The 16,478-nt window shown below is 45.1% G+C and overlaps 1 protein-coding gene across 7 annotated transcripts in view; it reads right to left on the reverse strand.

Moving 5' to 3' along the window:
* FRY (FRY microtubule binding protein) overlaps window positions 1-16,478 on the reverse strand; it is a 1,191,674-nt gene that overhangs the window by 279,870 nt on the left and 895,326 nt on the right. For all 7 annotated transcript variants that reach the window (XM_069639765.1, XM_069639761.1, XM_069639760.1 and 4 more), the window contains exons 45-46: window positions 15,677-15,774; window positions 15,387-15,557 (exon numbers count right to left, since the gene is read on the reverse strand). In XM_069639765.1, coding sequence (XP_069495866.1) covers window positions 15,387-15,557; window positions 15,677-15,774 — 269 coding nt within the window. The remainder of the gene's footprint in view (window positions 1-15,386; window positions 15,558-15,676; window positions 15,775-16,478) is intronic.

Below are 16,478 nucleotides of genomic sequence, written 5' to 3' on the forward strand. Positions count from 1 at the left end.
CCACCAATGGCCCCGGGATCTTTAATTTAGTGTTCTACTGCCTGGCAGCCTAAGGTCCTGTTGGGCTGCCGGCACAGTCGACAGGCCTAGTTGGTGCCGGCGTGGGTGCATAGACTCACCTCTCTGTCCGCACAGCTCTTTTGATCTACTGCTGGGCCAATTTTACTATTCCTTTCCCACTGTAGCTGCGCGATGGCCTGCAGCCCATGTCCAGCTGGGCTGCTTCGCAGTGCACCATCACCGCTGCAGGCCCGGGTGACGTGGGCCAGGCCCACTTAGATGCTTCAAGGGCTGTATGCAATCACCGCTGCCACACTGCGTTTCCTTTTGGACATCAACTTTTTTCCATTATTTTTTTCGGTTCACCTCTGCGGGCCCGGTGTTCATTGGCCACACCCCCATCCTTTGTTCCTCTGGGGGCGGCCGCGGGCCTCCGTTCCATTTTACACTTTTTTTTTTCTCTGCCGCCGGCCCGGGTGTTTGCAGGTCACGCCGCCTCTTCCCAGCACCGCGGCAGGCCTTAATGTCCCTTTGTTCATTGGATTTGCGTCCACAGGCCACACCCCAATCTTCTCTGAGGGGCTGTTGCAGGGGCCTATCCACTTGGCATTTGTGTTTTTATCTTCTTCCAACGGGCGCACGAGGACCCGCTGCAGCTCCCTGCAGGCTTGCAATGATAACCGGCAGGCCCCATGCCCCCGCCTCTCACTTGACCTTTCTGCTCCTCGGAGCAAGCTCTTTTTTTCCCTTGGTGCCAGCCTCATGGCACTGCGGCCATGCCCGCTTTCCATTTTGGCCGAGGCCGCCTCAGCTGCTCATATTCCTCTGCTGCGCGGCCACCGCCGCCTCTCCTTCCCTGCGGCCGATGCCGCGTTCCACTTCGCGGGCACCAGGCGGCCCGTGGCAACACAAAGCACGGGGCCTGGGGCACTGCAGAGCAGCCGACTCAGCGACTTTACACGTCCACGGGCTACCAGCAGCCTGCAAACTCCAGCTTGCGGGGCCCGGACCAGCCCTCGTCGTCATTGTTGTGGCCTGCTCCCGGATCACCGGAGACATTCGGCAGGGAACACCCTGCAGGCTCCGGAGCGGAACACCATGGATGGGGGCACCCAACACAATGCAGTCCAGGCCAGGGTTGCTCCATTAGCCGTGTTCACACAGCGAAGGCACTCCAGTGTGACAATGTTTCCCAGCATGGGCACCGTCTGGTGCAGGGCCCACCCCACAGGCCTCCTGCACATGCGGCGTGGCACCAGCATGGTGCGTACAATAAACATGCCAGAATCTGTTCTTTGTTTGACTGACAAGCCGGAAGGTCGCTTTTATTAACTTGGTCACATGGTAAACACCATGTGACCATTGCACACTTCCTGGGAGCTACAAAGCTCCTAGGAGGGGGTGACACGCAACAGGTAGGACACCTCCCCCTTACCTCGAATCCTTCAGTTACAAAAATGTCCTGTCCTTCAGTTAGGGATCAAGTTGACCTGTTGAGGGCTACATTTGTCCATAATCCCCCTTCTGCTGGGCTTTTGGGGCACCAGTTCTGGCCCCTGCCTCCAGGGTGCTGCCTGAGAGGTGAGTTGGTACGTGAGAGTGGATGTCTCCAGATGGTCATGCGTGACCTGGTGGGTCGGTTGAGGCAGGGAATACGGCTACGGCAGACAGTACTTGGTGAGGGTTGTTGGCAGTCATTGGCTACCGGCCAATGATAGGGAGTTGCCCTGTGCTTTAGCAGAAGTGCTGGTCAGTGGAGCATGCCAACTGTGCATGTGTGCAGAGAATGCTGGGGAGGACCACACACTGGTTTGTCAACGCTTCTCAGCAGCGCCTGTTGCAAGGACACCTGTGAGCTGAAGAACTCTAAAATAAGGTTCCTTAAGAGAAAGTAGAGAGAGGATACAGAAGGATCTCTCTGCATGAGGTCCTTCATGGGTGTAGGAAACCCCAGGCCTGCCCATGACCCGAAGATACAGCAATGCAAATACTTCCCAACGATTGGTCTCACAGTTAAATCCGATATAAGGGACAAGAACTTTGAAGTGTGGAAGGAACCCAAACACATCCGGATGCCTAGGTTCATGCCTTAGCTGTACCCCAAAAGGAGAGGAGGAAAGTTTGCCTGAGTCAACAGAGGTGGACTCTATTCTGTCTAGCTTTGTAGAGAGATCTTCAATGGCAGCAGAAGCGGCGGCTGTCAGGGACCCAATAGACAAAGATAGATGCCACATTTAAAAAAGTCCTGTGCAGGGACCATCTTATCCCAGAGAGCGAAGACTTATGGCCTCTACACTGTGGACAGAGTCCCGACTGGTTTCAAAAAGCTCAACAAGACCATGAAGGATGGAGAGGACTGTGCACCTATCGGCACGGAGAGGCAGACGCAGTCTGATATCTCTTATGATGGGTTATGGGGTGCAGCAATGTTCATGGGGGCCCACATCTTCAGGAGGATGTTTGTACACATTGAAGACTGGCATACTGATGAGTCCCAGAAAGCAATTGCTCTTAAACTGACCTTTGAAGGAAGCAAACTGTTTCGGGATACCTTGGAGGAAAAGTTTCAACAAATGCAGACGACCACGCAGACAAGCTTGGAAAATATGGCAAAGTGTTTGACTCTTCTAGATCTTTGGGCTCAAAAAGACAGCCTAAAGCAAATGTGGCCAGAGAACGAGGACCAAGCTTGATTTAACAGAAGCACGGGTAAATGTGAGATGAGGAAGATGGACATGAGGTAAATAAAAGATTGCATGCTGGTAATCTTCATTACTCCTAGTACTATTATACTGCTCCACAGTGCAGACTTCCTATCTCACCCTCCCACTGGTTGTAGGAGACCACGATTCGAATGGCTAATTAAGTAACTAAAGGATTGAGGGCAAGGAGGAGCCATTATATCTTCAGAAGTTTATGGGATATAGACAAAAATAATTGAGAAATAGTTCCTGTGACAGAGGCCAGAGCCTCGCTCAGGCTAATAACGAGGGATCTGGGCCGTTAATGAAGGCCATTAGCATCCCGGGTTCAGTGGTTGAAGTGTACAAAAAGAAGTATTGGAACTATGTTCTCTGCTGGCCTGTCCCCACTCCCCACAAACCCTATCGCTAAGCCCCCTCCCATGCACCATACAAACCCTTAAACAAATGCACCTGCTGTTTAAGGGAGTGTTCTGTGCAGTGCACTGAAGTGCAGGTTTCAAGTTCTTCCTTCACTTTATTTTAAAACAAAGCCATTCCAGAAAGGCTTCTTTTTTAAATAAAAGTATAGTAACAGCAAAACCTAATTTTAAAAAGTAGAGGAGCACCTCTGCTGCCCACTTCGACCACTGGTCGGGTTGCCAAAGCGGTAACCCGGGGTGCTTAAAAAAAGGTTCTTCCATCCTTCAGAGGGACGCGCGCGGCGTCGCATTGTAGGAAGGAAAATCCTTTTCCAGAATGGCCGCCATGGAAAGGGAAGGCGGGGCTCCGTACAGAGCCCCTCTTCCTTTTCCATGGCGGCCAGAGGGAGGCGAGGGGAAGGAGCGGTACTGGCGGTTCAAGCCCACATTCCTAGCCATCTGGGTGCTAATGGTAAGTATTGACTAGCAGAGTAGTACTAGGAGTCATTAAGATGCACTATAATTTATCTGATAATTCATCATGTTAATGCTGATCTACAGATGCATATTCATAATAATTCCTGCAACTTCTTTGAAAAGGCCTTTGTGGCCACCCACATCAGTGGTCACCCTTTGTTTACGGTTATTGTAGCACACCCATGCAATCAGAGGATAGCTTCAGAGTGTGTGATCCGGGAGAGCCAGTAAGAAAAGAGGCAAAGGAACTTAGGAATAAAAAACGGCCTTGAGAGAATGCAGAAATAAACAGTAGTTGTTGTTATGGAAAAGGTTGGAGAATAGTCAGTTTCAGAGGCTAGGAGAAAGTGCTTTAAAGCAGTGGCTTATGATGGGTTGCTTAGAGAATTTAGCTACATGCAACAGGGCTGAATCTGAAGAGCTGAGATTTCATGTTGGCTGGTAGGGCTTGGTGAATTGTTTGAAGTATTCAGGCCTCTGGTCATGGAGAATCTTTCATGTTAGGCAGAGCAGATTGAACTTGATATGGAGGCGAAGGGGAGAGAATGAAGTTGGGCTAGGGTAGGATATGTGGTCATGAGTCTTGAGGTTGCAGATAATCAGAGTGGCTTTGATTTGGAGAGGTTGCAATTTTGGGGGGGGAGATTTGGGGACTGGCAAAGTCAATTCTAGATAGAATGATTATACTGAGCAAGGTGGCTGTGGGAAGGTGAAAATGTAGCATACATCGCATCCCTCCTGATTTCGGTGAAAAATATTGCTATTTTTCATATTCTCATACCTAAAATCATTCTAGCCTCTATGTATTCCTATGGGAAAATGTACATCTCCCGATTTCTGTGATGTAATCTCCCTCCCATGTGAGCTGGAATTTTGGCATCGTAAGGAAGGCATGGTGCCACAAGTAGACATACACAAGATTGCAAGTTTCAAAACCTTTATGTGTATATTTTGAATGGCGGTTGGGAGAACTAGTTTGTCCGAATACTAAAACGGGAGTAATCTCAACCATAAACTAAAGAAAAAACAAACCTGGTCAGTCTTGTCAAAATAATAATGGCCTATGCTAAAAAATAAACTAATGCCTGCCCTTACTCTAAGATACCAAATGGGTGAAGGGATATTGATCGGGTCAAAAGTAAATCAGTGTAAAAACAAATGTTAGTGTGGCTGAGCAACTGTCTCTACCCAGGTTTTGCAGCACATGGTAAGTTGGCACACTTGGCTTGGGTGACACTCTTGCTCCAGACACATGGATGCAGCTCAAAGATCGTGGATCAGGGCCCACTTGGCCTACCACATTCAAGTTCCTTTTTTTGGCAGTTCTACAAAATTACCACAGTTAACATTCACAGTTCAGCTTCTTCTCCAGAAGTACAATTTCACCCATGTCTCCCTCTGCCCGGTTCGGATTTTTATATCACAGTTCAAGGGCTTCCCTTCCCCAAGCTTTGTGTCACATTCACTAGGCTCCCCTGCGTCAGGCTCAGGTCTCTTTTTTTAACTTTTCCTACTGTCGAAGACTTTCAAATGTGCAAGGATTTTTCGAAGACCTCTGCATGACCACTTCTTTCATGTCATTTGCTTTTCCCGTACAACACAAAAGTTAATGGATTCCTTATAGCTTTGCAAACATACAAAAAGAAAGTTCAATAAAAAATCTTCACCAAATTACTTTCTTGCAATGCCTTCTGGTACTTGCAGTTTTCACTCTGAGGCCCCACTTGTCTGCGCGATATCACAAAGGCCTTCGATTGTACCATTTCTTATGGTATGAACGCTTTGCTACTTGGTATTGCGCTGCGCCTTTAACCATGAACAAGAGTCTTTAATCGCTTTTCTCACGGTTACTGTCTTACGTGTAACATTCGCTTGCCACTTTGTTGCCGTTATACAATCTTCGTTTCACACACACCGGTCTTTCAGGGCATTCACCTCAGGGGCAAAATGCTCACAATGGAAGCAAGCTGAAACGGAGCAACACAGGTTCGATCCCCAGGTCCACGCTTTGAAACCTCTGGGTATTAAGCATGTTATAAATCCCAATTATCAATTACTAATATGTGTTAAAATGGGGGCACCCACTTCAAAGAGCAAGCTTCCAAGACAAAGGAAACTGAAAAAAGGTACAGGCTGACCCAGTGAAAACAAATGGCCAGAAGCTGGAGCAGGACCATTTGTCCTACATGAATTTTCACAATTTATTTAAAAGGACTATTAGGTCGGCCTTTTTCTCAGCCATTCTAAGGCGGATGGATTTCATCTAGTTACCATTTTTTATGTAATTTCCAAGCGATTTTGGGGATATAAAATTCATCTTCCTGTGACTCTGGGAACTGGAAGGGCCAGTTAAACTAGGTTTCTGGCTGATTTGAACTTGTCCCAAATGTGAGAATTGGTTAGCGGGTGGAAATTGAAATTAGCGATATGCTTAATAACTTACATATTCATAACTATTGTGCTTTTATGGAAACGGCAGAAAGGTGCCAAATGGTGGTGCTACATGATACATATTTGGTGGTTGGCTTATCTAATTCCCCATGATTAGCAGAAAGAGAGAATATGTTTAGTTATGGCTGTTGCTAGTAAAATTATGAAGTTGTGATATATAACTAGTTTTTGCCAAAAAAGTTGAAAGGAGAACAAGGGATTGTGACAAATCAGAAGTGCCGTATCTTGCACCAGACCCCTAAACCAATCCTGACTTGAAGGCTTGGTTTGGTAGGAGAGAGAAGGGTAACTGTCCAATCCTAGTGGCAGGGATTATTGCAGCATACTTCCCCAAGATTGTAAAATTGGTGGTGTCATCGCTGCTATATAAGGGGGACTTCACTAGGACAGGGGACACACAGACAGAAAAAGGAGAAAGACAGGAGGACAGAGAGAAGAAACAGACAATCAGGAAGGGTGCTGAAACATACCACCCGTAGGGTGACACCAGAGGAGATTGCGGAGAGTGCATCTGGGTGGAGCAGTCTATCTCTAGGAAGACCTCAAAGCTGACTGGGTCCTATGGTGGAGAGCGGGAGGCCATTTTTAACATTGGAGTGACCAGGCCGCTGCCCTACCTTTCCAGAGTGTCCTGGGATGCAGCTGGCTTCCTGAACCTTAAACAGAGGTTTGCTATGTAAGTAGAACTGAGCCCTGGGAAACCAAAAGGTGGCTTGCCTTGAATCCCTTCCCTTTATAGTGGACAGTGGGGCATAACTGTGTAGATCCTTAGCCTATTAATTCCCCATTTGGCAGGACACCACGGGTGAATTTTGTTAAGATTCAAAATGAACAAAGCTCACTTCCCAGTGTGCGCTGAAAACTATAGCCTATACATTAATCCTTGTTGACCCAGACTTCTTTCAGGAAGAGGGGTGTCTTTGTTCTTAAATCAGTCAAAACATTTTATCCAGCTCCCCAAACACAGGTCTTTCAGTAAGGGGGTGGGGGAATCTTGAAATCCAAAATTCCCTAAATCATTCACATTTTTCTGTCTGACTTCCCAACATAGACCAAAGCAAAGAGGGGGGGGTGGTCTGAAAAACAAGGCGATAAATCACCCTGTGTTCATTTTAAACCAAAAGTATGGGCGAAATTATAATTGCCATATGTATTTTTACCAATCTTTAAATCCTACTTCTACCTGAAGCCTGTAGGAAAATCAAAATCGCACAACATTACATATGTGCCTTTGTTATTGATCAGTGTAATTATTTCGTAAAGTGAAATTTGCAGAAAGAATTTTGATTGTGTTCTCTTTAACTCACTTTTGTGATTTATTTATGTTGCGAGAAGTCGATTTTGTTTTGCCACGGATAAAGTGATGTTTTGACATTTTCGTGCCAATTTCTATTACTGTTAATTTAAATAAATACCAATATATTTCCCGTACACTGGCCTGGTTCTCGGCTCATTGAAGAGGGATCCAAGGGCATGATGTGTGTCTGAGATAGGGCTAAAAAAAAAAAGAATCTGTTAAAAGGTTTGTTGCATAACCACTTAAGAGGGGAGGGTGGCTTATCAATAAACCGTTACATACTGGGACAAGTAGGAGTGTTCCCGTAATGATTCTCTTTCTTTTCATTCACTTTGGATGTTTTATACAGACTGGGTCATTTCCTTCAATCTCCCTCCCGGGTCTCCTCCTTTTCCAGTTACCTGCTCTGCTCAGGGACAGCGTCACTGGATTTCTTGATGGGATAGGATTCTTCAGTGCTTTGTCAGGTCATCTTCGTGGAATATATCTTACATTCCCCTTTCCCTTTTTTCCGACATGTTCCATCCGGCACCTCGTATGCTGACTTGTATTGCACTGGGGTGGTGTCAGCGTTGTTGATGGACTCACCAGTCCACCTTGGCTTGAAAATGGTCATGCCACCACTTATTTCTTCCCTTTGGTAAGGGTGTCTTACCTACAGTTCACTTTTTCTGCACTCATCCCCTTCTTAGTGCCACACATCTGCGGCTTCCCTTAGATTTGTCTTGTCTGTAGGACACTGTGCATCCGGTTGCTCACCCGTGTTCACCTGTGCACAGATTCATATTTTGTGGGTTCTCTCTCTTTGCTTGGCTTCCCAACACTGTGCGTCTGGTGTTTCTCACTGTGATCTGCGCCTTTATCCTTTATGATGTAGTCGTGGGATTTCCCCGGCTTGGGTTCACAGTCCTTCCTCTCGGTTTGCTGGACACTCCGTGTTCTTCTATAATTGTTTTTCTTCATCTCAGTATAATGCACTTTTTCTCTCAAAGTGCTTGCTTATCAAGATTTCCTGATGACAATAACATGTTTGTAAGCTCGTCAGGCTTTTCCTCACAGAATGTTCTTGGATGTCCTATTGATGGTGTGTTTGTTGGCGGAGTCTCTCCCGGTGAAGTCCCGCTTGCCTCTACCCTTAGGAAGGGTACTGTGTAGCGGGCTCACCTCCCTTGCCTCCAAGGGAAAGGCTCCCCCCTGGGGAGAAGTGACCGATTTGTCACATGGCATACATATGGAAATCATCTTTAAAGGATCTGGTGATTTCTGGGATTGGTCTCATGAAGGCGTTGAAAGGGAGGGGCGGAGGAGTAATGTACCCTGGGGGAATGTGGGAAGTGATGAGAAAAGGGCCACGTTTAACTTGCTGGGATCTGCCGGCGAGAATGGATTTATGCCAAATGAGGGTGATGTGTTATTTTGGACCAGTTCTGAATATGTGAAATAAGTTGTGTTGGTTGACTGTGTTGAAAGACGCCAGCAGGTCAAGGAGGATGAATAGAAGTAGCTGGTTGGGGTTTAAGCCCCGATTAAATGTACTGATATTTAAGAAAGCTTTCTCGGTTCTAGTGTCTTCATGATGTTTATAATTCTGGGAATATTAGAGACGAGGAGGTAGTTGGAAGGGGGATGTGGTGTCCAATGAGGAATTCTTAATCAAGGGACACTATTACATGCTTCAGGCACTCTGTGAAGTATCTGATGAGATATAGGCCCCGAGCAAGGTGACTTAGGAGATGGGGATTAAAGCAGGACAAGGGTTTATGGGCAACGTTGAGTGCCCTTTGATTCTGATGGCTTTTGTACGTCATCAGTTTGAAAAGCTCTAACTTAGGCCAGTTGACTTGGTAGTGTGCATAAGAGGTAACGAGGGGAAGCATACCGGTGAGGAAAGGATATTTTAGCTTGAAGGTTCTGGACCATGCATATGAAAAAGTCTTTCAGCTTGTTGCAAAGATTTTGCAAAGGGTGAACTAAAAGCTTTGCATAATTTTGTTTGATGAGGTTGTGGTAGATTTTAAACAGTGCATGATTGTTTTTGGCATGGTCGACGGCCTGAGAAAAGAAGGGCTTTTTTGCTACGTCTACAGCTGGTTTTAGGCCTCTTTGGGGAAGGCGGCTTGCAATTTTGTCAGTTTTGGGAGCCTGATTTTGTCACATTTTTGGCATTTTCTTCCAAATCTTCTAAATTTTCTTATAAAACAGATAGGCTCGACAGAAATCCATTTATTGAGTAGGTAAAAAGGGCTCTTTAGGGATTCAGGTTTGGATGCTACAAGGCAGTGAAAAGATTCAGTGACGGCGGATAGGTATTTGTTTAATAATTCATTGGTGTTTAGATGGTCAGAAAAAGCGTTGAGGAGAGAGAGGTCTTTGGCAAAAGTGGTGGGGACAAAAGGTTGCACTAAGGCAGGAAGGAGGCTACCAGCTGGGCACAAGGGTTCTGGCTGGCTTTGGGAAGTAAGGCTGAAATGGGATGAGGAGGTGATATAACCAGGAGATGGAGTAGAGCACACGTTGTTGATGGGTAGGTGATGTGAGAAGACGTGGGTGAGATCACAGGGGTGAAAAGTGACATTGAAGTAGTCAAGGACTCCAGAGGCGAGAGAATTATCGAGATGATTGGCGCATATCTAGTGGAACAACAATGTTGCTGGAATAGGTAAAAAGTTACTTTTGTGGGGCCCATAAATGGCATTGATAACTAGAAGGATTTTAAGGTATAAATGGGAATATAGAAAACTGCAAATAAAACTGAGCTAATAGTTTAAAATCTTTAAAGTTAGGTGTGAAGCTCACATTTCAAATATGCAATATTTTAATAGAAAGCCTATGATTTCCAAAGCCCTGTTCATGTCCAGGCATAATTGTATAATGAGAAAAACGGTTGTCTGTATGTTCAAGCGTCTAAGAGTTATTAGTTAACTTCACACAGTGAGAGCGAGTACAATGCAGTGGACAAAATATAAGCCTCAAGTCATATGATAAAGGGCATTGTATAACAATGCTTATGTGCATCACACAAATCTGCTCACAAGGACAATGGGACAGGCTTTATAGTCAAGACAAACATATTGATCATCAGCTAAATAAAGTATGTAATAAACCCTTTGTCAACATAAGATGTTGTCTCTAGAAATGTGGACCCACTGAGAAGAAACCCTCAGGTTGAGCAATATATCTGGTCAGATTGAAACAATAGAACCTAATAAGGAGCTCAGTCAGGCCAATAAGAGAGGCCTTCTATTTACTTTTATCAGTTACCCATCATATACCTTAGCTACGTGCCCTTCACAAGATCCGGGCAGGGCACTGTGAGAAACCCGAAGGTGTCTCACCCACTAGTCCCCGGGGATCTGTCATCCAGGTGGCCAGGGCACAGCCATCGCTTTTGGATCCAGTTCTGGGGGTGGACCAGTGCGGGAGGATCACCTGGATGAGGGGTTTTCGGGAAGTGGAATTGGGACACCGGATGAAGAGACGCGGTATCCCCTTCCCTGTAACACCTTTACCCCATCCTACCAGGTAGGATACTTGGGGATTCACCCCCCCCTGTTTCCGACACAAACACTTTCCCATGAACAATCACTCTGAGCGTAAACAGACTAACACCCGAGCCGTATACCTGACATGTCATAATACAATGGTCAGGCAGGGTCAAGCAATTACTGATACTTACACACACACCTGATTTCCACCAGACTTCCTCACACGGATAAAGGGCGGAGCACGAGAGTACACTTAGAGTGAGGCAAAACACACGAGGAAGCAGCAGTTCCAAGATGACAGTTTAATACAATGCGGAAGACCGCAAGACCGAAGAGGATTGCAAGGAGGGAAGTGCCCTTGACCTTTTCACTGAAAAACTGGATCTTTCATGATCCTTCGAGGGTAGCAAATGTAAGACCTAGAATTAAAGCTGACAAAACCTGCATTGTGTGTCTGAGGCACCCGGGGCTCTCCCACGTCGATAGTCAAGGTGTGGAGAAGTGTTTGCTGCCGTGGTACTGTCCTTGGCTCCTACAACAAAGCAGCACCAATGAAGACAGCAGAGCCGGTGAGTTGGGGAGACTGATACCAGACCGGTCTGTGTGGAAACCAAGGTTGCAAGCGGCAACATTGTATAAAGAAGATAATTAAAACAGCAGATGAGTGAATTAACTTTGAAGCTAAGATACAAGATCGTAGACAGGGTGGTCCGGCATCACGTGGGTGCTCATTCAAATGTCTGTTAGGTATCCAGCTGAAAGGGTGCGAACGTTAAAAGAAAGAATTGTGAAATCGAAGTGGTCCTGCAACAAGTCAAGCCAAACTGTGCACATTTGAAAGTCTTCAATACTTGGTGTGAAATTGACATTGGTCCGACCCCGGCTGAGAGAGACTAATTGTGTTGAAGGGATCTGAGCCTGGCTAAGAGGGTTCTGGGGTGAGCCGTGAGTCACCTGGAAAAGAATAACCTACGAACATTGTGTGACAAAGTAAAAAGCGAAAGATAGGCTCGAGCCCGGCAGAGGAAAGCCTGTGCAGAACTTGGTGCAAAAAGGATCTGAGCCTGGCTGAGGGGGATCCGGGGTGAATAGTGAATCACCCGATGTGAATACTTGTGAAAGCGTAAAGAGGAAAATAACTTGTTGATTATTTGGTTGCATCAGGCCCTTTGAGCGAAGAGAATTTGAGAAGCAAGGAGACTTACGCTCTGAAGGCCCTGATGCCAATGACTGAACTGTGACCTTGTGCTAAAGAAGCCAGAGACTGTGCTATGCTTGTGTGAACCGCCTTGTCCTGTGCTGAAAACGTGGGGAAGGGAGAGCAACAGCCTGAACACCTGACATATCATTTTGAACACTTGTTTCCTTTTCATAACCTTATTCCCCACACTATTTGTATTTAGAGGTAAGGATTGGCAATAGGTTTTTCAGCAAAGGCACTTTAATTTTGACAAGACAACACTAGGACTGCTTTATTATTTGATGGTCGTAGCTTGCTCCCATCTTTAGATTTAGGATTAGATAGGCATTTATCATACCCTTTTTGAAGTTTAAAAAACACCCTTGAACTGTGGTCACTTGTGTGTCTTACGGTTGATATCATGCCTTCCTCACAGCACCCGGATAGAACATTGGCCAGGTGGGAGTACTGCAGATTATAAACATTTAGAGAAAAATGTGTAACACAAAGCTAATACTGAATCCAGGGATGATTGATTATATGACAATGAGCATCTGATATTTTGAGTTCTTGTCCAAATTGGGGAAGACACACAGTAATCGCCCTCAACAGGACTATAAAGATGGCACACAACTTCATTAAACAAGACAAAAATGGGCGTTAGAACTTATATTTTGTGGTAAGAATAAAGTACATTTTAGCATTATGCCTTTGCTATCTTACCTATAAAAACACACGAATAAATAGCACTTTAAAATCCAATTGACTGTCAAGCGAATTCTGACAGAATATTTTAGATGGTAACCTCAATATGAAATGAGAAGTCTGCTTGCTAATTAAACTAAAACAGGCCTTGGTGTTTTTACTGTGTGCTGATAAACTTTAGCATTAGGGTTTCACATTTAAACAGAATATCTACTTGCATGGCCAGCAGTGTGTCACCAAGTTAAATCTACCGCCTCAGATTAACATGTGCACTGGGTCATTGCGAATGCACAGAGAGATGCACATTGAACACTCCATTTTAATAAACCAAATTTGCAACCAAACTGTGCGTTTTAAATGTGGATGACTAATTTGGTCTAGTTTGGGAAGTTATTTGGCTATTGTCTCCCATTACCCCAAATGTATAATTAAATATTCTCCACTCTGACAGGACACAACTCTAGACCCGAATATGAAAATGTTATGATTTGTGTATGTTTGGTATGAATAATTTGTCCATGAAATACATTTTGAAAACTGATATTTTTTTTACAACTAAGGAGTTGTGTATGTTGATGATGTTCAGCATGCAGGTTAAGTACAACCATCCTTGAAGCATAGTATATCAACGGGCCAAAGTAATATTTATTGAATTCATAAATGAAATTAAATAAACAAATGTAGTCTTTTGTATTTTGTTCTAAAAGATGAAACACCCTTTCTAAAGCACACTGATTTGAATTCTGAACTAGGAACTTAAAGGAACAAATCGAACTGCTTCATTTTTTCCCCAAAGTCTTTTTTATAATGCCGAACAGGTCGCCTCAGGGACAATTTACAGTAGTCAGTTCAGTCTTTGTCCATAGATCCCATCAAAAGGCAGGACTATAAGTGCTGAGCAGGGACGGTAAGGACATTCAATGGAAGATAGTTGAGTGTGAAAGGGCGGGTATTTACGCAAATCTGCACAGTGAAGGGACGGCTGTGGTCAGGTCCTCAAGCTAAAGAGGGTTGGTTGGGGAAACCTCTGTACAATGATCAATTTTGTATTTCTTCTTGAAGGCTCAGTATTGCTCTGAGGTTTTGGTCAAGGACATTTCACTTTTAGCAGGCATGTTGTCTTGTGTTCACAACTCTGTACGTTTCAATTGGGTTTAGGTTGGTACACGGATATGGAATTGCCAGGTCTGAAGTATTGTGCTGATTTGCCATGCTGGGGTAGGTTGTGGTGGTACACAGCTCCCGTCTCCTAGAAAGCTCTGAACATGGTACAGAAGCATGTGAAATTCATCTGTTATACAACTGGCAGCCAGCATGGGGGGAGGGGGATGAGGCCTGTTCTCAAATTGAGGCAGAACTGGTCTGCCTGCTTCTAGATCCTCCTGTGTTTCTGCACTTTTATTATGGGTGCCTTATGTACATAAGAAATGTTGCTGTTATCGGGCTTTCTGACAACCATTTCTCTTGGCAGTTCAGTCATATGATTGGTTTGGAGCAAATGGATAACCTTGCCAACTAGCTTAAGGTCGACAAGTATGCTTTTGACCACTGTCTCTGTGGGAAGCAGTAGAGGTCAGAGTCAAACCAAGCAGTGGGCATAAGGGGGAACCTTGGTGGAAATCACAAGATCATTTTTGCCGATTATTTAATAGCATCAATTTTTACCAGCTGGCACCACTCAGGGAGATATTAACACATTTCAAGCCTCATGTACCAGCCCCTTCTACCATGTTGATGAGGATCCTCTGGTCCACAGTGTAGGAAGCTGTAGGTAAATTGAGGGTGACCAGTACAGTGGGTCCTTCCTTTTGAGGGCAGTGACAAGGTGTTCACTGATGGAACATAGGCGGACAAGGAGGAGCTGGTTGGACCCAACAAACAGCTGCATGATGCCACCTTCCGGAATCTTGCTACACTAAAGGGAGAATAAGAGCTCCATGGAATCTGCCAATGTTTTATCTACAAGGAGAGCGACGTCAAGACAGCTTGAAGGGCCGGTGGCTCGTTCTGAACTGACAGTTGTGAACGCACTGAAACACCCATCCCATTCCTGTAGAGCCACAATAAGGGCTTCAATTTATTTAGATTTTGGCACTAAATCGCTCAATCTCATACTTTTTCTTGGACATGTACATTCACATATGCCAAGAGCCACTAACGTTCAGCTCCACAAATCTTGAAATGAATGAAAGTCATTGTGCACCAGAAAAAATACGTACCCCTTACAAATGTACATTCCACAGTGCCTCCTTAGTCAAGGGAGTCCCTCTATACAACAAATGCAGGGGCAGACACTGCGATGATGTACTTTTCCACTGGGAAACACCCACATTTTGATCTCAATCTAAATGCAATGCCCCTTCCAACAGTACTTTTTCATGCAGTCGCTGACAAGTGAAAGATTTTCAACAATCACATACATCGAAGAGTAATACATGTTGGTGATAATACCATACACACTTCAGGGAAGTAGAAAAACACTCCGTCTCGGGTTCTTTTCTGCACCCGCTTCATCATCACATGCCAACTTTGTGTAATGCTAGTCTGTGGACCCCCATCTCTGCCTTTGTTTCATTAACCGCATACATTGTGAGTGGGTGACACTCCAGTATTTAGTGTTAAATTAAAACAATCTTTAAAAAAAAGAAAAAAGAACAGCAGTAAGAATACATAAAAAAAAGTGGTTACCTCTGCCAAGTATGTCACCATATTCAGCGTGATGTCTGTAAACGCTTCATGTAGGTAGCGGCACACTACGTTCACCCAGGTCGCGCAGTCTCTCGTATAAGTGTGCGTCTTATAGAGGGTCATGACGTGGGCAAGGTTTGATAGCTTTGGGTTCTTCTCTTCTAGACACACCTGGTAGAGAGGCACAATGCACGTGATTAAGCAACCGGATGCGAGCCTAAAAGCAGCGGGGCACACTGCAAACGCGAACACTGCCTGAAACAGGATTCCTGTAAGATGTGTGTTCATACCTGAGCGATCCTTTCTGCTACATCCTTACAAAACTGATTCGGTGTGTCAAAGTGCTGAATCAAATGAGGCAGGAGACACAAGACATTCAGTGGGAACCCTGGTACAGATAACACAATCAGTGCAGGTTTTAGGTAGGAGAAAACAACTTTACTTAACAAGACACCATCGTTGTATGTGGCACTTAAAACAGCCAATTACAAGGCAGTAATAGTAAGGTTGTATCTTGTAAACACATCAATGATTAATATCACTATGAATGGGAGGGATTAACGTCTACACTAAATAGTCTAGTTGTTATAAAGCTGTTCCAAAGGCCACCCAGTTCCGTTTTTACTTAGAAATCTGGGACTTGTGGTTTCCTTAAATTTCACTCCTGTTTGGGTATGTACTGTCATGGGTTTCTGAACACAGACACGTGGCACAACGTGTGCCACACAACCAGTCTCCATGTTCGGGAGTAAGTACCTCAGCCCTTTGTCTGCTGGAAGGGTCCCAGAGTGGGTACTGTCAGGGACAGCAACCAGACTATTGGATCTTCCTTACACACCCTGATTGCCGTTGGTGCCATCGTGCTTTGCAAATTTGGTCAGGGTGCTTAGATGCGCAGAGGAGTCACACTAAGGAAACAATGTTTACCACTCTGATGTGCAATGGCTGCCAGGGGCTTCAAAGCAATGCCTGCACATTAGCACACCATGCAGTCTCCTCCCCTCCCCGCCCCTTGGGCAACAGGTCTATTTCTAGGACCAAAGAATACGTAGAGCTTGTACTGGAAATTTAAAAAAAAAACATGCTTCACTT

Source organism: Ambystoma mexicanum, chromosome 7q (assembly GCF_040938575.1).
Source record: "Ambystoma mexicanum isolate Mex_15411 chromosome 7q, UKY_AmexF1_1, whole genome shotgun sequence".
NCBI classification, from domain to species: Eukaryota; Metazoa; Chordata; class Amphibia; order Caudata; family Ambystomatidae; genus Ambystoma; species Ambystoma mexicanum.